The sequence below is a fragment of the Zonotrichia albicollis genome, chromosome 1 (assembly GCF_047830755.1).
Source record: "Zonotrichia albicollis isolate bZonAlb1 chromosome 1, bZonAlb1.hap1, whole genome shotgun sequence".
Lineage (NCBI taxonomy): Eukaryota > Metazoa > Chordata > Aves > Passeriformes > Passerellidae > Zonotrichia > Zonotrichia albicollis.
Genome location: NC_133819.1, coordinates 82129800 through 82154260, shown reverse-complemented (window position 1 = coordinate 82154260; position 24461 = coordinate 82129800). Strand labels below are relative to the sequence as shown.

General features: G+C 37.7%; 1 protein-coding gene across 7 annotated transcripts in view; it reads right to left on the bottom strand.

The window, feature by feature from the left end:
* Positions 1–24461, bottom strand: part of CTNND2 (catenin delta 2) — a 638971-nt gene that overhangs the window by 151560 nt on the left and 462950 nt on the right. For all 7 annotated transcript variants that reach the window (XM_074545751.1, XM_026791790.2, XM_014265131.3 and 4 more), the window contains one exon: positions 10283–10415. In XM_074545751.1, coding sequence (XP_074401852.1) covers positions 10283–10415 — 133 coding nt within the window. The remainder of the gene's footprint in view (positions 1–10282; positions 10416–24461) is intronic.

Below are 24461 nucleotides of genomic sequence, written 5' to 3'. Positions count from 1 at the left end.
TAAAGGTCAAATTCTGCATTCTAAAGATGTTTGTGAACAGCTGCTACCAGCTTCCACTGTAGTGAACAAACAGCAGAGCACAAAGAGCAAAGTTGCAATTATCCAAATAAAACACGGACATTTGTTAACTATTACTATTACCTAAATATATATAAAATTTTGGCTCACTTTCACTCTAAATATTTGTTGCTGACTATTATTATCAGAAAAACCTTACAGATAAACTTCTTGGAAGAGTGCGAAAAATACTGTCCTTTTGGTTAGTCCCTGGAGAGGGAATAACTGGGCAGTGGGAGAGGAGGAACACAAAAGAAGTGTAAAGCAGTGCTGAGATGAAATCACCAACATACGTTCTCAATATTAAGCCCACAATTTCGTAAAATAATGTTTTAAGTCACCTTGTAAATTTGCTTGATTCCATCTCATTTCAAGATGAGATGTTACAAAACAACTGAAAACAGTAAGGCAAGAAAAATGTCTAATTTCTGCTTACTCAGCATTAACTCAGAAAAACTCAACCACAACTAGATGTTCCATTACATTTATGAAATAATACACTCTTAGTTACTTCTTTTTAAAATCATGTCACTTTACATGACTAAAGTTTTTTCCAACAGAAATAATTCTTGCCAGAAACCTAAAGCATTTATCAAGATCCTTAGCAGAGCAGAGGATTACAAGACAAGAACTGGCCGCAGCAATCTCCCACTGCTTTGTTGTGCAATGTTCAGTTAACATCCCAACTTAATAAACTTAATATCCTAAATCTGCCTTTCCCCCTTATAAGAAATGTTACTCCTGCAGGGCTTGTCATTAATTCATTTATTGAACAAATGGAACGTTTTCCTTAAGTCAAGTGAAATAAATGCCAGATATACAGCAAATCATTATTATAATTCAGGCACAGGATCTTGATGATGAAATCAAGAATAACCTTGGTTTAATGATCCCAGAGGGATCCCAGAGTGTGAAATGACACTTTAGTGCTACAGAAAGCACATATTATGGGGAGACAGGACAGCACTCAGTGACAGTCATTAATACTCAGTCTCAATCAGTGTAAAGACTGTGCACAAGACAGAGATGAAAAGAGAAATATCATCTCTCATCAGAAAACAGAACTATAATAAAATGGTACTGTGTAAGTAAGATGGCAAAAATAAACACAGAAATGCATTCAGAATTGCTTTTGAAAACAAGACTGTCAGTGTAAGATTTAAATGCCAGATAGAAAGTACACTTATATGCTTTTTTCCTGTGAAAAAGTGAAAAGGTCTACCACTTTATCATTTTATCTGGAAGTTACTAGCAAAATTAAGACAATATATTAGCAAGAAAAAAACAGAGTGATATACTTTCATAAGTATTATTTAGTAACGCAGTGTTGGTCTCTAGACTGAGAAACATAATTACAATAGTGTATGTAAAGTGACTGAAACTGGGTTTTTATTAGCATTGTAATTAAGACCACTCATATTTAGGTGATCTTAACAGTGTTAACATAGACTATTGTGACAAGACCCATGCAGCCATTTCTGCCTCACCTGTTCTAGTTAATATTAAAGAGGAAAAATTTTCAGCCACAGGCTTGTACTCTATGCACAACTGAAACAGGAGAGAGGGTTTCATGGAGATGGCATAAAGGGACATCCAGAGCAGGCATATGAGACACTTCAAACTGGCACTGTAGTTACTGAAATGCTGTCATATAAACTCTCTTGTACACCTGTCAATAGAGAAGAGCTTGAAGCACAGATATCATTGCTTTGCTCAGGAGAGACAAACCATTTATATCTGCCTGTCCTAACAGAGAAAGAGAATTCAAGCTACTGATTGTTGGAATAGATAAAATGGAAGGGAGCAGAGTGATCACAAGTGGTTACATAGTGTAAAAGATGGGATAAAAGAAAAAAAAGAAAATCAAAACCAAGCAGAAGTAGCAGAAAACAAGGACTAGTCTACTACTAAGTTTTCTAAAAAGTTTCTGTGGAAAGAAGGTGGGACAAGCCATAGTTAGTGTATCCAAGTGATGGGATTTTGATCATGTGAAAATAAAAGGACATAATTTCTATTTCAAACAAAAAGTGGATTCATCTTTCAGCAGCCCCAGGTGCTTTAGAGATCTTCCAATAGTTCAGTGGAAAAGATATCTTCAGCCCCTCTAGAGCACTTCAGATTACTGGGATTGCAAGAATACCACAAGACGTATGATGCCAGGCAAAGCGCCTGCCCATACAAAGTGATGGAATAGGAAATTCTTTGTTTTGCTGTGACAAATTAATTCCTTCATTTGCTTTCCTAGTGTATGTGGCTTTTGCTCTCCTTATTAAAGTGTCTTTATTGCATCTCTTGAGTTTTTTTACTTTTCACTTTTTTCACTCCTCCATCCCACCGTGGGGAAGTGAGCAAGCGGCTGCGTGGGGTTTAGCTGCTGGTTGGGGTCAAGCCACGACAGAGGAACAGCCCTCACAAATGTTTTCATCCTGAAGCCACGTAGGAGTTGATATTGACAGGTTGTTGCCAACTTAGAACCGTTAAGAAGAGTAAAAGGAAATAGTAATAATAAAAAATTAACATCCCCATTTACAAGAGTGCCCATCATCATGCAGAGCTAAAAATGGGCCATGGGTTTGAAACTTAAATGCTTTCACTATACACCTTTTTTATTTCAAGTACATTCATGTCTACAGCTTTTACTTGACATGTTTGCTATTTGTGATACTCTCACACATTGACCCCTTTCTCTTCTCTGTCTGATGCTAATGAAACATAAATATGTGGGGATTTTTTTTCATGTCACAGCATGATAGAAGTATTTGAACCATACGTGTGCTACAGAAAGTTACAGCAATGGATACTCAAATTGATCCAATTTATCATTTCTGTCACAGTTTGGTTTTGTAATTATCAACCACCCAGTTGACCAAATGTCATTTAGTAATTACAGGTCAGTTATTTGACACTCGAAGTTACTTCTCATGTAAGGTATATGCAGTACACCAGAAATACTGTAACAGTGCAGCCTCTCTTGGCTGAAATGCATTTTTTAAGTAGTTCAACAGCTCTTTGGAAAACTAACATTAAAACAGAAATAAATTTTGAGGTAGAATGGAAAATGGCATTCCTCATTCAAAAGAACAAAAACCTTGAACACAGTGGGACAAGAAGTAATCACATATCTATTTGCATGCCTTGTCTTCCTTGTCTTACTATGAAGAGTGAGACTCCCTGGGGGTGGTGATGGCTCTGCATGGAAGTTACACCTAACTTTCTCTCAATGTAAAATCATATCCTTGAATAACAAGATGCTAAGAGTGGAAAGCCTTGCTGCAGAAACTATTTCAACAATGCAAACTAAGACAATTTACAAAAGACAAATCAAAGGATCATTTCCAAAAATGCTTTGAGAGTAAAGTATAAAAAACCCCAAACAAGCAGCATTTTGTCTTTGAATATTTGACACTAAGTAACCCATCAATAAAATCTTCCAACCTTTACTGCAAAACTATATACCAACTGTTGATTGACTTCTTAGAAAAGAAAGCAGAGATCAGTAAGAACCCAAAAGGTAAGTCTTGTAAAATTGTCAACGAGGCTTTAGAAAATAAAATAAAAAATAAAAAGAAAAATTCAAAGACTGTTTCTGGGTATGCCACTGGGTGCTGCTTTACTTCAGTTAAGTAATTTCTACCAGTAAAAACTCCACAGAAAGTGTATTGAAAATGGATTGCTTGATGTCTGCCTGCAGAGATGAACACAGCTGCCCAGGGGAATGCAGGCACAGACCCAAACTGTACTGCAGTAATCCAAACACAGGTAAGCAAAAGCATGAACATCTCAGTGTTCATTTTAGTAATCAGGTACAGGAAAGCATCTTTTAATATAAAAAATCATCACTACAATAGGAAATTCCTTGTGAAGCCATTGAGGGAAGTATTTCTCAAATTGTGATATTTTACCCATAGAGTTATTTTAATATATGAAAATTATCAGACTACTTATCAGAGTACTAGAAAATGTTTATGACCAAATAGGGAAGTAAAATTTCTCCAAAGGTATACAGGTGTTGTCTGCACTAAAATCCACTCTCAACAAATGCTGTAGAGTCTCTCTGCAATTACTACAGTGCTTTACAGTATCACCTGTGAGGTACTTCTTTCACTTAAATTAAATACTATGCCTATATCTTCTTGTATGCAGAAAGCAAACGAGTTCTCATAATGTCTTTAATGGAAAACTGACAGGATCACCAGTGTACAAGCCACATTCCAGCCTTCAACTGAAGACATTTTAGAAGTAAAAGGAGAAGAGCAAGGCTACGTATGGGAAAGTGAATCCAGAACTATAATTCTTATTCAAACACATAGAGGGAAAAAAAGAACATCAAGTCATTTGGGTTAGAAAAGACCTTTAAAATCATTGAGTCCAACCACTAACCCAGCACTGCCAAGTCCACCACCAAACTATATCCTCTAAGTGCCACATCTACACGATCTACAGCAGCCCTTTCACCTGCTGCCCTTCTCTAAACATGCTTTGGCACTTTGATGTCCTTCTGGTAGTGAGAGGCCCAGAACTGGACTGGTACTCAAGGTGCAGCCTCACCAGTGCTGTGTGCACGGGGACAATCACTGCCCTGCTGGTACAAGCCAGGATGCCTCTGACCTTCTTGGCCTCCTGGGCACAGCTGGCTCATGTTCAGCTGGCTGCTGACCAGCACCAGGTGGAGATCCTTTCCTGCTGGGCAGCATTCCAGCTTTTCCAGTAACTCTCTTCCCCAAGCCTGCAGCATGGTTGGATAATCTGTTTTCTCTGATATCCTTATGGAAACAGAGGGGAATCTTGCAGAACACTGTAGAATTCAAATCAAGATACCCTCTGAGGATGATGTGGGCACTTTCAATCACCCTTCTGGATCCTTCAAATACTACGAAGATTTCTGTCAGTCAGCATATGTCTAAAAGCAACTTTTTCTCCATCACCCCATACTAAATGCAAGTATTCCCTGGGAGAAAACCATGCTAGAAACAGGTATGGGAGTATCCTTGATCATCAGGAATCTATGTTGCAACGGGCAGCATCGAAGTCACTACGACACTGCAACTGTGTGTATTATAAAGAAGATGAATGAGGGGCTAATGGAGTTTATGTCCACTGCCTGACACGTGAACAAGCAGGGTACTGTGTTGGAAGGGTGCTGGGCACAGTCTAAAGAACTCACAGAAGAAGATGTAGAAATACCTTTAGTTTAGTGAAAAAATGACTGTGAATGATGGGCTTCAACAAGTTGGGAAAAGAGTTGCTTTCAACGTGCAGTCACTCAGTTTTTACAACTCCATGTTATAGTGTCTGGACTGATACTTTTCTTCTGAAGGGAGTTTATGGAAATGCTCTCCAAGATAATGAGGACAGTGTCCAATTCAGCAGTATTAATTAAGGATGCAAGGGAAGGCTTCAGGCAGGACAGTTCAGCAGTTGCTGTTCTTTTATTTGGCATCTTTGAATTATTTTCCTGAGATGGGAATCTCAAGTGTTGTGACTTTGCTGGCAAAAATTAATTTCCTAGCTTGAGGAAGGGAATCACTGGTGCCAAAATGCCCAAGTGAACTGTTACACCTCTGCAGCTGATGTCAGGCTGCCATTTTCCATGAATGCCAAAATGGTGTTGGCGTGTGAAACTGCACAATTCAATCCTTTTACATGGTGACCTCATGCAAAGGAGGAAAATGTCATTATATGAAGAAAAGAATGCTGTGGAAGAATGAACCCTATGTTTAATAGAATGTGCTCTTTTAAAGAAATTTTCTCCGCAGAGTATTTTAAAATGCTTCTCCTTTCCTATCCTGTCTGTTCCTTCTTGGCATCCAGGAGCAGCTACTCTGGCCCTGCTCACAATCTCACCATTGTTGGTGTAAGAGCCTCTCCTGAGGAGAAAAATGCCATCTGAAAGGGTCTTCTTGTGCTCTTCTGCCTGATAGGCTTTTCATTTGCTTTCAAATATCTGATCAAAACTTCTTCTCTCCTTCCCTTTTGCCTTTAAGCTACATTCTTCACCATTACCAGTGAAAGAATAATTTATAGAAGAATTTACTGAAGTATTCTGAGACTCTCAATTTTGGAATTATTATGCCTAACTGAAATGGGCTGCCTGGCAATTTTTATAATCTTTATATTATGACTTCTGCCTCCCTATGTCCCCTTCTACTTATGTGAGACCTTCAGCGATGATTGGTCACTACTCAAAGGAAGATGAAAAATCTATCTATCAAACAATAGCAAAAACAATCCAATTTCTTCAACTCCATTCTAATATCTGCTGCACCACATAAGCACCCAGCACATGGAATAAAAATGAAGGCACAGAATGAGAAGCACTACTGAGAACATGTATAGCACCTGCCTTGCAGTCAGCAAGACTCAAGGAGACTCAGGAGTAGCATTTGTGAAAAAACTTTCAGATTAGAGCAGCAGTTACAACTGTACTTTGAAATAAAGACTTGCACTGAATGGTTTTGAGCAGCATAGAAGTGGCAGCACCTGCAAGAAGTAACACCACCATTTTTATCAATGGCCAGTGTTTATTGCATTTGCCTATTGCTGTTCTGCTGTGATCAGGGCTGACAAGGGAAAAATAGAAATACAAAACCTAATTCACTCCAGAAGCTGGGTTTATTCTGTGAGGAAGAAAATGACTTCTGATAACCTTAGCATTCAGCCTGGGACATCTTCACATAAACAGTTACCAACTTTGTTTGAAGTACTTAAGGATAGAGAAAGGGATTTGCAGACCTTGCTATGTAAGACTGGGTGGGACATTTACGGGGATGCAGCAATAAAAGCACATTTCCAGTGACATCACGAAATTCATAAGCACATCTGTGATCAATGTGCTCTAGAAATAACACCTAATATAAAGAACATGGTCAGGGAGGAAAAAAAAGCTCCAGTTTCCCTAGCTGTGCATCCAACATTTTTGACTGAGCATCTTTTTTTCAGATGTTTTCTGGAGAGCATTTCCACTTCCTTTTCTTGAGGGGAGGGTTCAGAAGAAGCCAGGGGTAGTGTTCTACACTTCAGCCACAGAAATTGAAATATTTTAGAAGATAAAAACATAATGATAAAACCATAAAAGATACTAGGAATCTCAGAATTGCACATAGTCACAGCTGCTATTTTCTATTTCTGTCTAAATTTTTTGTGACACTCTTCCCCAAAAGGAATATAAGATAGGCCTTTGTCCTACCAAGTACATGAAGAGAAATTTTATACATATCCCACTAATTTATGAAAGTAGGAAAAGTTTGCCACTATACAAAAACAAGACTGAAACTATGGTCAGGTTTAGAGGAAAGATCATTAATCATATTTTTGGATAGATGATACAGTATAAATCATGTTTAAAAGAATAATAAAAAAGAAGTATTTCAGAAAAGTTATTTCCAGAAATTCTGGATGAAATAGCCACTAATTGCAGTGTGAGAATTTGATGTTCAATAGTGACAAAGGTAAGAGAACTTTTTTTCCCTGTCAGGTTTAGTCCAGAATTAAAACTTCAACAACTGCATTACATTTCAAATTCAATACAACCAGGCAAACAAACTAAGTTGTTGTATAATATTATTCTTTCTGCGCATGCATGATCAAGTGTACATTAAAGATTAAAACTTAAAAAAATATTTTGTGAATTCATTTGCCTTTTCCTCACTGGCTGTCAGGCAGACTAAACAGCAGGAGCTATTCTTTACTTACACATATTTATGTTTGTCCTTTCTATAGGATTTGAAAGACCACCAAGACAGTTTCTCATCTTTAGCCCAAGTCCTTTGCTATATTAAAGCTAGGTATTTCATCAAAGAGCAGTTTTCTCGGCTTCAAAAGAATTTTTTGGATTTTTTTTTCTCTGTAATCTCAATAAGAGATTGTAAGGAAAATATACTGTGTCCTGGTACTTTTTTCCTTGTGTCAGAGCTGGCAACCATGTGCAGCAGGACTGGAATGCGGCTAGAAGGAATTCAGTATTAAATGTGGTCATTCTCAGACCGGAGAACTGGCCATGACACACAACTACAACACAAATACTTTGCAGAAAAGAGAATTTTGGTATCAGTGTGTATTATTTAGGTATATTATTTATAATTCAACTCATAATTCAGATACATCCTTAACAGTTATCACAGGAGTTGTCCTGGGCAGGTTTGACAGGACTGCTCAAGCTCCTCTAGCTAGGTATACACCTATGAAGAATCTGAGATTTCTGTTGTGATATCTCCTTATCAACAGGATTTTGAACTCTCACAGAAAAGGCTCCTTGAGAAACTGACTCAGTGGAAGGTCGAGCAGGCCCTAGGCACACTACCGAGCCATTTGGGTAGACCCTGATCCCAACAAGCAAACACAGAAACTGTTTCAAGTGCTCTGCTGAAGCATGACCTAAACACAACAGGACTTTACATTAAATAACAGAGGTTGGTACATAGATAGATACAGAGAGGGATAAAATAGTTTGATAATGTTGGGTGCTTTAGACTGAAAAGCTCCACAAAGCACTAGGAAAGTATTACAATACAGCCCCTTATTTTGTCATCTTACAAAAGTCCAAAGTACCAGAAGTTTGAAAGCATATTCTTAGACAAACTGTTTTAAGAAAGGTACTTTTGTTTGTTTACATAGCAGTTTTCATTATTACATAGTGAAGGGTATATAAAAGTCCTGAATAATAACAAATGGAATGGGGGAATCCTTTTTTTTTCTGTTATCCTTTCTCACAGAAGAAGCTCTGAATGCTGCCTAGTGCTCTTGAGCTGTATTTACCTACCTTCACCCTTTCAGCTCATGAGCCTGAAGCTTACGAGGGCTGATGTCCAAAGGCTGCTGGGCAGGTGAGATCAACAATGATCAGACCCCTTTCTTCCTATATGGTTAACAACAGAAATTAAACCATCTGCCTCCCTCAAATGGGACAGCTACTTGAGGAGTCTCAATCTATGGCTAACAGGAGCCAGCAGAGATTGTGCAATGAGTAAAGTGCTCTAATAATTGTGCAATAAGTGCTCTAATAATTTCACTTCCTTTCTCAGAGATTTATCAGTTCTTTTACCGAAGAACTTATTTTAGAATAAGGATGAGAGTCAAGTACAGAGAGAGCACACAGTTAAATTTTTCAGTGATATCTCTACCTGAGTTCTCTTCTCCAGTGCACAAACATTCTTCACTTTACATTCATGCAAATATTTTTATTACTATATTTAAGATGTCTGAGGTGCAACCAGTGATGTTTGCAACCAGTGCAGCTCTGCCAACACCAGCAGACTACATGCTTACCCACTAAGGAATTTCCTGAGCATGAAAAAGCCTGCAAGGGAAGGTTCTATAGTGGGATGGATCCACAGAGTAGGTTTGCTTAGGGTGAGGAAGATGAAGCACTGCCAAGTCAGCATCACTGCACAGTTCTGACAAACAGGCAGTAGCAGATCTTGATCTCAGTTTCCCTTTACATGCCAGGCTAAAAGGTGCCAGTAGAGGCACAGATTTATGTGCACACCACATGTCCCTGATTAGCAGTGTCTCTGAGAGGGCCAGGGGAAGCAGCTGGGGCTGGTAACGGCTTCACTCATTCAATTTTAATTGACTGCTGTGTGTTTGTCAGATCCCTCAGAGCTTCTGTTTAACTTGTGCCAAAAGCTGTGCTGGTCCCATTAACCACAGGGAACAAACAAGAAAGAAGTACCTGTCAGCTACAGGTACAGAACAAGCTCTATACTGATGTCTGAATCACATTTTAGGTACAATCTGCACTGAATTCCAAGATCATACACAAATGAGCACCATTCAAGCTGCAAATACAGCCAAATTAAACCTATTCACACAATTATGCATTAAAGGATGCTTTGATTTAGAAATTTCTTGCTTAATTTTCATATTCTGTGTTTGTATTTAGTGTCTAGATGGCTCTCAGAGAACCCTAAGGAAATGCCCATATGTTTCAGAGAGCTCAAGACTACACCACTAGCTGATTACTGAACAACCATGATACAGTGTTTAAATGGTATGCAATCAATCAAACTATTCCAAAGAAAATAAAACAATGAGTTAGAACAGTATTTTATGCATGTTTTTCATTTTGTAACAGTAACAAATTACTTAAGTGAAAGCTTTAGTAAGAAAAGAAAGTCTGGCATATATCCATGATGTCTCTTTTAAGCTTTTTAAAGCACATATAAATAATTGTTGATTATAAATAGCAGACAGCAATACTGCTGGGAAAAGGGTTTATAAACCTTACCTCTGCTTTTATTTTATTGTCTCCGAAACAGAGGTGTTGTAAGTAGGCTGCAGCATTTGACTGTACTGAGGGAAATTGATGCTGTAACATCTGTATAACTTCTGGAAGCTCTGGATCCCGCCATCCAAACTCTCTGTGCAAAAGCAAATACAAAAAGAAATCAAAAAAATCTGCTATTAGTGGATAAATGTGCCAACAGTTAGGTCAACAAAGAAGACAGAAATGTCTAAATAAAATCTCTTTTGTCCCCACTTTGTCAAAGCAAACATTAAAATCAAATTTGAAGCTATTTGTCATTTTAAGCTGTACTCTCTGGAAAAAGAATTAAACAAAGTATCACTTTGTTTATCAGAAGTTCCGGAAGAAGTAACTGTGGAATTAGTTCTCTAACTGATTAAGTTTTCTAAATAAAAAGGCTACATGAAATCTTAATATACCAAAAGAAAGAAAATGCATGCTCATATCACCACAAACGGTTTGCTATGAAATGCTCATCTGCAAAAAAGTCCTTTTTACTTATTGCTGTCTCTATGCAATACCAATTGCTATCTTATACAGAAAGCAATGACCAATTGTGTCCTTTGTTTGTGTTTTTTTCAGATACAGTCAGTTTAAAACTCTTACACATTTTTGGCCCTGCTTGAGCACTCAAGTCTTTGCACTTTAATCATATAAAACATGAAACACCATTAGTATCACATAAAAGAATTGAATTCAAGTATGCTGAACAAGTCCCAGTATGTATTATGAAGCTTCCAGACCTGAACTTAAAATCAATCTATCACTTCAGGTGAATTTTTCCACTCTAGTTTACAGGTAAAATCATTCATGGAAATAGCTTTGGACTTCATGCCCCTAAAACCAGAGATACACACAGCCTCTCTACATGATATATTTAGTTATCATATGCCTTTTCCCCAAGAGTTTTTTTTTTTTTGTGACATAGAAATATTTTGACCATTTTCCATCTAGTGATACATTTTTAAGCTAAAAAAGGGAAACTAGGGAAACTTGGAAAAGGAGGTAACTTACAAAAAAGTTCTCTGTTGCAGTTACTGTGATCATCTGAGACCTCATTGCCAAAAAACCCCTGGCAGACCTGTTGCAGACTTCAGTTATAATATTTGGCTAAAATAATACTGATCACAGTATCCTTCCTAAATGATGAAGATTTTTCTGCACAAAGGCCAAGTTTACATCACGAGGGGAATTCACAGCATCTCTCCAATCTGTCCCAAGCACACTTTAAATACAACAATTCCCCATAACATTTCAGGGAAGGAAGACTTATCTTACAATAATAATGAATTGCTGCAGAAAGAGGGATTGTTTATTCTTTTCTCATATGTGACATTTGCCAGATTGAGTGTCGTCACTACAGTTGTTTCTTTATGGAGATTCAGAATACGAATATGAGATGCAAAAAACCACTCAGAATTTAATTGGCTATTTCTCTTCTGCCAAAACGTAAGTTAACTCATAAATATTAGAATTCATATTAAATATTTAATACAAAGAAACCATAAAGGTGTAGTAATAAATCACATATGGACTATTCCAATGAATTTTCAGATGATACAGGCTGTTGGAAATCTTTGCAAGAGACATTTGCATAGGTTCAGAAAGATTTTAACATTTAATTGATATTTTGAAAAGTTAGAGAACATTGTAAAAAGTATCAGGGAAGGCTACAAACTTCAGTAGCCAAAGATTATGAACATCATTGTTTCCAGTTAACCATAGCTCTGTCAACAGGTGAAAAGAAAGAGATTCACTGGGCACACTTTTTTAATGTTTGAATTGCTAGAGATCATAGAAACCTGACAGGGCATCTTCCTCTTACATCTGCTTTCTTTCAATTAACAATATTAACACTTCCTAACAGGTTCTTCAAACCTATTAGACCTGCATTCTATAAAAACATCTCTAAACAAACCAAAGACATCTTCCAGATTTTTTGTTTAAACAAAAATAAGAAATGAGAGCAAAATCCAATAAACTAACTGAAGACACATTAATTATCCTATCTCCATTTCTTATTTATTCTCATTTTCAATCCTAGATGCTAAATGCAGGTGTGGGTAATTTGGAGATCACACAAAATACCAGAAGAAAACAGCCTGAATGACAAGACTACAGTACGTGTTGAAGTGTTGGAACTTCTATCAACAAATTCTCTTGAAAAGGAAATTTCCTCCTTCTCAACATGTGTACTACTTAATCCAACCAAGAAACAAATCAACCAAAACCAAACCAAACAAAAGGCCCATTATGTGCAGTGGTAAATTATGGGCTCTAACCATCTGCTCAGGTTTTTCTTCTTCACGTCCTGGAATCCAGAACAGAACAGGCAATGAGGGGGCAAAAGAAAAAAGGTCCCTTCATCAAAGGAAGAGTTAATTGCTCTGAGGTACCTGAAGCCTCTACATGGTATTTAAGTATGAAAACAAGCTCTCCCTTCTTTTACCCTCTGATCTCCCAAAGCAGTCAGCATATGAGTGAATTATGGCTACTTGTTGCAAATGGATGTGGGCACACTGGATGTAAGCAGAAAATCAATTCAGAAAATAAGCCCTTAGCACTGAATACCGAGTTTGTTAAGTAACCAGTTTTTCAAGAGATAATGAACAAAGCAGGAAAAGAAGTTTAAAAATTTAGCCCTAGTATGCACTGTCAGTTTAAGCAGATGGTCTCTAAGATGATTTTATTTTTAGTAGTTTCTAAATGAAATACAGTAGCTACATAAAACAAACAAAAACTTCTGTCAACAGTTAGGGCTGCCTGGATAATTGTGATAATTTTAGCCACCTTCAGGGCAAGAAAGAGTAGTTTCTAGGAGTTTAAATTTTTCATTTGTTTTCTATAACCATTTTATAGGTGGAAAAAAGTGAGAATGATGTGGGATCTCAGCACAGCAGTCCTGATGTGCAGAGACACCGAGACAACCCTTGGGGGGTTCGGAGGTCCTGGAACGTGGCCAGAAGTGTCTGGTGTTTGGACTTTGACCCAGCACAGGAAACATCATCTGTATGAGGATGGGAGAATCACAGGGGATAAATGGTGAAGAGATAGATTAGTTATGGTGTGAAACACAGGGTTTAGAATTTCAGTACAGGGGGGTGTTAGGGAGACAAAATGGAGGAATTGGGGTGTGTCCTGTCCTTCTTCTTCTTCTTCTTCTTGTATTCTATCTTCTGTGGTGGTGGTGGCACTTTGGAATTGGTTTTTACTAAAGGTAGACTTGTCAATAAGGGTGAAAGGTATTGGGGGGAAAAGGTAAATATCTTATACGTAGTTTTGGGTATAAAGATAACTGACCACCCTGAGGGCACCCAGTGTGCTCATGGTTGACGTGCTGTGTGAACCTCTGTCGGGCCGAGAGAAGATATTGTAGATAAAAAATTAATAAACACTGAAGACTGAAAAAACCTGAAGACTCCTTTCGTCCTTTGGGGAGTGGGCTGCCACCAAGGCTATCCCGAGCCTTTCTAGGCCATCAAAACAGCCGACCTTGGGACAACTGGCGTCCCTGGGTGGGCTCGAACCACCAACCTTTCGGTTAACAGCCGAAAGAGGATTTTTTTTTTTAAGAACAGCAAGTTTGCAGCTCTATTAACATTTATTTTAAAAAATTAAATATAGGTTAATTTTTTTTAAATTGAGCTTTATTATGAAAAGTTAGAAAGGCTACTTAATGAAGTCATCTGGCAGATGCCTGGAGAAGGAAGGAGGACTGGTATTCCTTAAAGACAAAGGCACAAAATGTATGTGAAACAATTTGCATGGATGCGGGGGAAAATCAAGGCCATACCTCCAAGTATACCTACTTAAATGACAAAAAAAAAAAAAGTATTAAAATAGAGAGCCAAACAAAAAGTAATAACAAGTAGGAAAGACCTGGAATTCAGTGATCTTTTACTCCCTACCAAGGAAAAGCAGCAGGGTCAGTATTTGTCAGAGACGGGATGAAAGCAGAAGGTTAATGAAAATCCAATCTACCTTGATTTCTGTGAAACATCTGATACTGTGCCACATGCAAATTGACAAAACTTGCATTTAGTAAAATTATAAAGTAGAATTAAGCAGAATTTGAAATCACAGTGAACATCCTAAACAAACACTATCTAAGCCTGTGTCCCTTATTAAAACATCACCATGCTTACAAAATCTGAGTGAGGCAATCCACACAGATGGTGAAACAAGCTGAAAGGCTGGAGTAAATCTGAGGAGGTGTGTGGCATTTTGAGAATGTTAACAAAGTATCTGTGTGGTTGATCCAAAAATTAACAGTAAGGTAGTAGCTGCACATGCAAGATCTTTTCCTAATCTACCATTTGCCTATGATTTCCCTGGAGTAAGAGCACTAATCCATTTAGGTCAGCCAAAGGCTTCTGCTGGCAGTGTTAGTTTGTCCACAAGAGAATCCCAGCTGTGCAAGAACTTCACAGTTTGTCTGGAAAGCAGCATTTGCCATGGACTCCAAATATTTTGGCAGGCTGTAAAAGTGCATTTTTTTCTAGGAAGCATCTTCATCTGAGGAGGCTGACTGGAACACAGCAAGGTGTTCCAACCTTCTTTTTTTGATGAAAATTGTGATCTAGGATTGTAGGATTGATCTGATTTTGAATCCTGCAGAAGGTTTTAGCTTGAAGTGGTGACCAAGGCAGATGTTCCAGGGATTGCACCAGACTATTGCTCCTGTAAGTAGAAGAGGAACCAAGGGGGAGCTCAAAGCTCTATGTAAACTGGCAATATATATGCCTAGAGTTATTCCAAAAGGCTATGCCATATTATGAAAAACTGAAGAGAATCAAGGAGGAGTTCTACACAAGACACAACTCTGACATAGAAGCAGTAGCACTGAGAAATCCAGGCTGACTTGGGTACTGCAAGTAATGCACTGAAAACAGGTCTTGCTCCTGCTATCATATCACATACACATGCCAGGAAGTAAGAGAGATGCAAACTTAAAAGAGATTGTTGCAATACAGCTGGGTGCATTGGTTCTGTGGGTTCACTGAGAAGTGCTGCTGAACACAGACGATGTAGTGCATCTGAATATTTGCTTTAATTATGCCAGAATTTTCTCCTTCCACTACTGAAAATGCTGATGGTACAGAAAAGCAAAACCAAAAATCCTGTTATATATATATATCTGCACTGATTTTAAAAAGGCTACTAAGTGAGTTTTAAAAACACAGGTCTCCAGCTGGTAACTAAGGATACTGATTGCTTCTACAAAGCATTGCAAGAGCAGGTGTGATGGCCATTGGTCACAGTGAATCTCACGAGAGCTTGGTTCTTATTTCTGGTTTACATTATTAGAGCAGAACATTCACATCTGATCAGGCAGTTGGCACAGGCAAGCACTGACACCCAGAGCTATTCCTGTCTCTGCAGCATTCCCCAAAGGCAGTGCTGTGAAGACACCCGCTATAAAGAACCATATGCTTGACAAAGACTGAACTACCACCAAGCATTTATCAAACAAAGGGAATGCACGATTTTTTATTACAAGACTGTTTAAACCAAACTCGCCTGTGTTCCTGGTTGTCTTAATATGCATGTGAAACAGTCTTAAACTGGAGAAAGAAAGTTTTTCATATATGAAGTGGTACTCAAAAGAAAAGGCAATTCAATTTGAGCTAAGAATATTTCCTCAATCTTTACCTCATATACATTGTGGCATTGTTAATGTCAGTTTAAAAGATTTTCTGTTGAATTTATGCCTACAGACATAGACCCTTCTGTTTGCTTCCTCCCTCAATTCAATAAATAAAGTCTGAAAATATCTTTTCTCTCATTTCAGAAAGGAGAGCTCTGAAAATGGTTTTCTGGTAATACTAAAAGAAAATAAACTACATGTAGCTCAGGATCAAACAAGGAGAACTAATCAAAAGCCAAGAGAAGATCAAAGAACTAGCTTCTGTGTTTAAAGGGAGAAATTAACTTCTATTAAAATATTTGGAAGGCAATATACCAATACTACAAGAATCTCTCTCTAAGGACTTGGTACATAAAAAAAAAAAAAAAAAAAAAAAAAAAAGACATAGGAAGTTACACCCAAATAGAAAAAGGAATCAAGAATACTTAAACATAATCCACAAAGAATGCATGTAATATAAAGAGGAAGGAGCCATCTAACAGCTCCATTTCCTTATTTTCTTTCTGTGGTTCTCTGACAGTCGGTCAAACACAAGAGAACACAGACTTATTACACTTAATTTATTGTGAGTTAAATCTGAAGTGCTTCCTTGAAGTACTTTTTCTTTTTCAAACACACTTCTCCATATATATACACACATACATAGAGATTGCCAGCCTGCTCTGAATGATCTCCTACATTTTGAGAGGAGGCAGAACCACTATACTTTGAAAATGGGACATATGAATACCGGGTAACTTCAGCACTCAATTTTAGGAAACAAAGTTGATATGGTCAATCTCTCTTTCTCTCACCTTGGAAAACCCTCAAAACCCTTCAGCATACTCACTTCCCCAGTCAAACTTGGTCAAAGGAGTGAACCCTAACAAGCAATTGATCATCATCCTCAGACCCATGGTGACACAAACAACACATAACCCACCACAAGATGTAGCAATGGCCTGTTTCTCCCTTAGGGGAGAAATGAACCCTTATCAGCAGACAGCTCCCTATGCTTCTCTTTTTGTCCTTTCAAATTAGATAAGCCAAAACTTACTGAAAAAGTAAGGAACAAAATAATCTGACATAGTTTAGTCTAAATTTGGAAGCACCAGAAGGACGACAGAGAAAAGGCACTGAAGATGTATTTTCTATGAATAAAAACATTAAGTTCATATGAAACAAAGAAATATGTTATTGTTTATTACAACCTGAAAACTGTAGCCTATGTGGGGCTGGTCAGAGGTAATCCACCATCACACAGACTGAATGTGAACATCTCACCAAACCTGTGATTCCAGAATCTTGCAAATCTTCACCATTTCTTTCTTCCTCCAAAAGAACTCTTTACACTTTCTGAAAAGCTGCTCTTGTTAGAGCTTTTCAAATTCAACATGACTGTATGTAAAAAATGAAAAAGTTTTTGGCACTCCTGCCAAAAATTTGGATGTTGTTCTTGGGTTATGACATTTTCCTTTGTTTATGCTTTCATGTGGCCTAAACTAAAACTGCCATGCAGTAGTGCTTACACAGATTCAGCACTATGTGGTTTTTACAATACATTTGTGTCTGCTAATGAGGTGCAGAGAAGGATGTGATGTACCAGATACACAGGATTCTTGTCAAGCAGCGATGGAGATGCTCAGCATGTCCCAGGTTCTTAACACAACCATAAACCTGCGGTCTCAGGGTTAATCCAGTACTTCAAAAACTTACATCTTGAATACAGCAAAGGGCTAAAACTGGCTTGTACAATGGCAAATATACCCTCCTGCAGTTCTGCCTTTGTATCCTCGACATTTTCTCTGATAAGGCATCACTCTTCTGCTATTTAGATTTTAGAATTAAAAAAAAAAAAAAAACCCTAAGAGGTGAGCATGTGAAGAGGCAAGATGAGAACTATTTCAACATAACAAAAATGGCCTGGAGTTGAACCATCTTTAGATTTTGTGAACATTTCATTAGGCGGAAAAGATTTTAAAGATGATTTAGTTGAGTAAAGATTATCAATTGACACTGGACAATGCATTACTACTTACAGCTCCAGGTTACTGCATTCAATACAACGTGGTTATATTCAGAGTTTAAGTATCATCTACTCAAGGTTATCCTCATTTCATTTACAAATGTCGTTTTTATGAACATTTATGAAATATTTTTTTCACTCTGTATTGGTACTGATCTATATATTAATTCTCTCACACCTTGTGAGGGAGGTTGCATTTCTTATTCTTATGAGAAAAGTTGCCTGTACGGCGAGTTAACCATACCCTCAGCACCTGGTACAATGTTATCTCTCCTCTAGACTGTGTTTGGAGCAGGGACTTCAGTGCTTTAGACTATCTCTTACTTTCCCATTTGTATTACTTGGTTTGTTTAGTTTGTTTTAGTTAGAAAGTGGTATTTGTCTTTTGGGGCTGTTGAGCTGAAAGTCTTGAAAAACTTGTTTTATCTGTTCTTCTGCAGGTATTTGCATATACAGGGACTCCCTCTGCAAAAACAAGTAAGAGGCAAATTAGCTAAGCTATCAAGATGTCTTTAAGCTGCCTAATTTATCTTCTTTTTTCCTGTGATAACATTTTTCTGACCTCCAACTACCACAGGGCCTTACAGTAGCTTAATACATTGCAGCTGTGAAAATGTGCCAAGTTAACCCTTCCCTGGGAGACCAGCTTACACTTGGCCTCCCTCCATCTACAGGAGTTCACACGTCACAGGGCAGATTTCAGGAGATTGGGAAATGTGATTCACTGGCACCACTGCTATTACAGATGCAGATATGTTTTCCTCATAGATCAGAAAGGTGGGAACATAGGCAGGAGATCAGAACAGTACACAGACCTAGGGGATTCCAGCCTTGACTCTGTCATTGACTTACACTGTCAGACAGAATTATTTACTTTAATACCTTTCTCTGAGGTTTGAGAGGTTTTCCGCCTCCACAGACCCATAAATCAAAGCTGTCTCCTTTTCCAGAACTACTGTTACAACTAACAGGCTCATAAACCGTTCTGTATTTCAGCAACAGGGGAAAAAAAAGGCTTTTGAGACTCTGCTCCTATATGGCTATATAGAAATGTACCCTTTCTAAAGAACAAATGTTACTCCATAAACCCCTGATTTCCCTAGGAAAATGGGAGAAGCATTTTAGAAAGGAAGATATTTATTTTATTTCCCTACACGTATGATAGCACCTAAACATTACAGCTGTAAAAAAAGAAAGTGAAAAAAGCAGCAGGAGCATTCGAACATTAGCCTAACAGCACCAATGTTAATGACTGAAACCACATTCATCTGCAGGAGGGGAAGGTGGCACACACAATGTCCCCTGAAAGGCTCAAAGCATCCACATTATTTTTTTTAATAACCAGAAACATGAAAAGTTCCCAAAAGGTTTTGAGGCATTGCACCTCTCTCCAGTCAAAGCTTTTCAATGTTGTGCAGTTAAGCAGCATGAGTTTCACAATAAGGGATGTGACAACACATGGTTTGTCTCTCCCTGCTGCTCTCTTTGCCTGATCAAGCTTCTGGCTCCAGATCCCAAGTTCAATGGCAGTGACAGGAAAACTGCTTCTACCCTTTTCCAGCAGGGATGACAAAGCTAGGCTTTTTAAGGTTTAGGCAAACCAAGAAACAATGAAACTGGATGTTTCTCTCATGTTCTCAAATGTAAATCTTGGACCTACCACCGCCTGGGTAATCTGGAACTGCCAAAGGAAAGCAGTGACCACCAACACTAGAAACTGGGTGTTTTCTATGTGTGCGAATAGCAGAAAATGGGAAATTCCAACAGAGCATACAGTTTAGCACAAGCTGCAGAAATACTTTTTATAGTTGGGGTGGGGTACCAGGGAAAGGCATTAATCTAAACAAACAGAAAATCTTAATCCTAAATATCTCGTATTATCTCAGTCCTTAAATGATTACTCCACTGAGTGCACTATTGCCTTGATTTCTTGCTGCACAGCAGAAATCCAAACCATTCTCATCCCCACACATACATACCAGGCATCATTCTTATCTATGCAACATTTTCCAGCACTCCCTGTTTTCCTGAGCACAGCAAACTCTTTGTAATAGGCATTCATTTGATGCTTAATAATGAATATTAAACAGCAAAACTTAACAGTGACTCAAGATATTAATAAAAACAATACGAATTGATAAGTCCAGAATTTGTCCTGAAACACCAACTCTGGAAAGCCAAGAAAAAAGCTTACATAAATTTCTAATACTGAATTTTAAAAAAGAGAAACAACAACCAGTATTCATTTTCTTTTCTTACAACTAGACTCCTATTCAGTCTTCTGGAAAACTAAGGAATTAATTCTGTTCACTAAAGTTGCAAGCTGTACAGTACTATAAATGCCCTTGAAATTGCTTTTCTTGTCAAGGGGAAATACAGACTAATGGTTTTCCTGTGCTGCCTTTATTTCAGTTTTCATTAAGCATGGAAAAACTGATCTCTTGCACGCTAGCTTGATGTACCTCACTGTACAACCAGCAAAACAATGCAATAATGCAAGACATACTTGACATCATGAGACAGAAAGTTCATGGAGTCAGTACGAGGGGAGTTGTTAAAAAATTGCTCAAATAAAAGCTGTTGGATTAAAGAAAATGTATCTAACAGCAGTGAGTAGTGATACTCAAATACTATTGCTATTTCCCATCACATGCTTTTCATCTTCTTCAAAGCCTTGTAGAAATTCTAGGGAACTCTCCTAATGCAGTACATAGATATCATCATCTTCATGCCAAGCATGGGTAAAGAGAGACAGTGCTTACATGACTCTCTGATAGAGAGGAAAATTGGCAAAAGTTAAAAGGCTGCTATTAAATCCTCAGCCCCGGAACCCAGAGAGACTGATGCACCATTAGCTGACTGCAAAAGGTTTTCAAGTATAGCAAAAATGCAGAGAATCTGGACAGCACTTCAGGGGAGTGCAGGGCAAGAGGAGACCTTCTGGGCTGCCAAAGCCAACCTGACTGTGACCCTCCTGCTCTTTGGCATGGATGCTCCCACATCCATTCCTTAAGCTAAAGATGGCTTCTTGTAGCCATCAATTGGCTTGAATTTAAATCTATCTCAGATTCTGTTGATAGAAATTAACAACAGCTTTATTTTATAAATAATAACAATAACAAAGATATGTCACACATTCTTTCAGAAAAAGTGCTTTTTTGTATTGGTATTGCTGTTTCTAACTGGGTACTTCGATTTCATCCTATTCCATGCACAGCACCAACAAACATAACACATGTCCCACTTTACTGAATATTAAGAAAACAAGGCTGTACTTCAGCACTTAAAGGAGGAAGTAAACAGAGAAAGGATGGTTTCTAGCTGGCTACCTAGCATGGTAATGTCTTTGATCTCTATTTGGGCCACAGGATAACCCAGAGAGCCTTCACAATGACTCAAAAGCCAGCAGAAGAATGATGAATTTGTCAGTGGTTAAAGTACTACCAAGTTCTTGTCAACACCAGAGAAATCCACAACCCTGAACTGATGTATCAGCAACAAAAGCAGATCAAGAACAGTGAATCTTGGCTGAAATCAGGAAGTATCTTACTAAAATAAATGCAAAAGTTGAATCAGAAAAAAAAAAAAATTACACGGATGATATTCAGATATGAATAAGATATTTAGTGCAGAAGTAGGCTGCATCTTTTAAATGAACCTAAAATAAACATTTCACATGTATATTTGATAGTTTTACCTGAGTAAAATCCAGCTCACAGAAAAACACCCTTTGAATGGGGAAAACTAGCTCCTCCCTTAATTGGCATCCTGCCAGGATACAAAGGGGAGATAATTCTTCTACTCTTGAGTAAAAGAATGAGGCTGCAGAATGTGCGGCACAGCATTTCTACAGAAACGTTTCCAGCTGAACTGTGAAACGCTGCATGTATCTAATAAATCCACTGGAGACAATAATCATGGCACTGACTCAGGGCAATTGCCCTTATTAACAAATGACAGATATACTGCCAAGGAGCTGTCATTTGGAAATCACAATCAATATCTTAAAGAGGCCTTTGAAACTTGAATATATTAAAGGAAAACGTGTGCCTCAATCTATCAAAAATCTTTCCTCAGCCAAGGAAGTGGAGCTATTGGCACAAAAAGAATGAGTTACTAGTATTTTGCTCAGTTGCTACTTCTATGGTACTTATTTCCATACAACACGTTCTGGGTGGATTTTTCATCTGATATACTAAATTCCAGTGCCCATTCCTTTCACTGATCCAACAATTTAGTTGGTGAGTTACACTCTGCAATATGTTTTGCCAGCAGCAAGAAGTACAGACTGTGAATTGTACCTGTCCCTTTTCACCTCAGAACTGATTCCTTTCAGACTTTGCTAATCTTTCCCTCCATATTTCCTTATTGGAACTGAAAGGACAACATCACTCCCTCAAACTTTGAAACTCTTCTCTCTGTGCTCAACTGATAGCATCAATGACAGCTATAAAATCCTTCAAAGCAGAAAAAAATACGTTTTTTTTGCACATTCTAATTTTAAATTTTTGGTCATATTAGGAAAAATAGGTATGATTTGGAAATTCATATTGCAAATTCTTGTTGCAAATTCCAAAGCCAATTTCAAACATGACGAAGTTCACAGATTTTCAGCTGTGTTGTTTGCATGAGGGAGACTGGAAGTGGGAAAAGTCTGAGATTATTTAGGTTTGTGTCAATACCTGCTGTTCATAAGTTTTGTTCTAATGGCAAATACAAATTCACCTAGGAGCTAGTGTTCTTGCTATAACTTGATAAAAATGAGACTGATATCCAATTTCATTAAAACTCACTGCGGAAAAGCCATGGAACTGTTCTGCAACAGAGGATATTATATCTGGTATTATTTATTTATTAGGGGAGAAATCACTATACAGGTATCGAAATTATTTTTCTCTGTTTCATAAAAATATGTCCCTTTTCTATGTTTTTTCATTTCAGCATAAAGAAAGATGATCATACAGTAAAGCCCTGTAGGCAACACTGCACATGAAGTTCAGAGCACACCAGACTTGTGTTTCAGATTGCACTTTTTAATCACTACTTTAATTTAAACTGGAGTCTCTTTCACTCCAAAGTCAATGGAAGGCATTATTATGCTCAGGGGTGGCTTAGAAAAATTTCTATATATGAATTTATATGCACAAATCAAGCTACTGTATTAGATTTTCCTAGAAACTGATACTAATATACATAAGGAAAATGTTCTGCAGCCTTCCTTTCACACTTGTGAACACCTGAGACATACAGCTATAAAGGGAATTTTTGGAACATATAAAATTACATGTTTGTTCGCAAACACCTCAAGGCTTTCAGTCTTTTAGATGGGGGTCAAGTAATTCTGTGTTCTTTGGTTTTCAGGACTGTACCATGACTATGCACTACAATACTCTAAGAGATATTTAGTGGATGTATCTGAGCATAAAAGTAATTTGTTCTTTTCTTCCTAAAGCCATGCTAAGGACTAATGCCAGCTGGCTGACAAATACAAAAATTAAAGTTAGATATACGCAGAAAATAAAGTCTCTATCTTGATTTGCTACACAATGAGATCCAAAGCAATTTAACTTTTGTGGAGAGTATAAGACACTGATGCTGTAACTGCTTTAGTATGAATTACAGATATAACTGTCAAACTGGCAACCACATGGAATACTTGCATAGTATATATTTTAAGTAGAAATAAAGTTTGTTAATTAGCAACTTGTGTCCATTGCAAGTTCAGACTAGGAAAACTAAGAAAATTCCAGCAAAACAATAATTAAAGAGAGATTCAGAGTACACTCCCCATTGGCTTTGCAATATATTAATTTCTCAAGCTTTAGTATAACTGATTATATCTTTTTTTTAAATTTTTACGAGTAAATAGCAAAACTAATTAGCTGCACACTATTAAGTTAATGCACATTTATCTACAACAATTCGATTCTGACTGTGAAATAATCTTTCTAGCCCATAATTACACTCCAGCTTAATTAGCATAATTTCCGCAGCACATTCTTTAATAAAGAAGCTGACATGAGGGTTGTTCTAAAACACCAAGGATATTCTAGACAAGTAGAAAAAGGGAGACAGGCAGAGCTGCATTAAACACCTATTATGTTACCAAGATAGTACACATAAAACAAGAGTATGAATTCAATACTCTCTGTACCAGCACAAACATCTCAAGATGCTTTTGCTAAAGATAAGCAAAATACTTGAAGGGTTTGAGATGTCTCTTGTCCACTTCACTAGAAGTGGCTCCACATCCTTCACAGCTTCTTCCTCCCCCTCACTGCATCTCACCCCCCTCACCAAGGGCAGCCTGCAGATTATTCATTCTCCCACTCCGTGCATTAGCTTCCTTCAGAAAGAAAATACCTACTGTCTTGCATTTCTTACACTAATTTAAGCACAGGCAGTCAATTTTCACTGAAGAGAGTCACTGTAGGTGAAAACCCAGATCAGTCTCCAGGCTCATTTAGTCTTTGGTTTGCTAGGGAGGATTTAGCAACTGGGACTCTAAT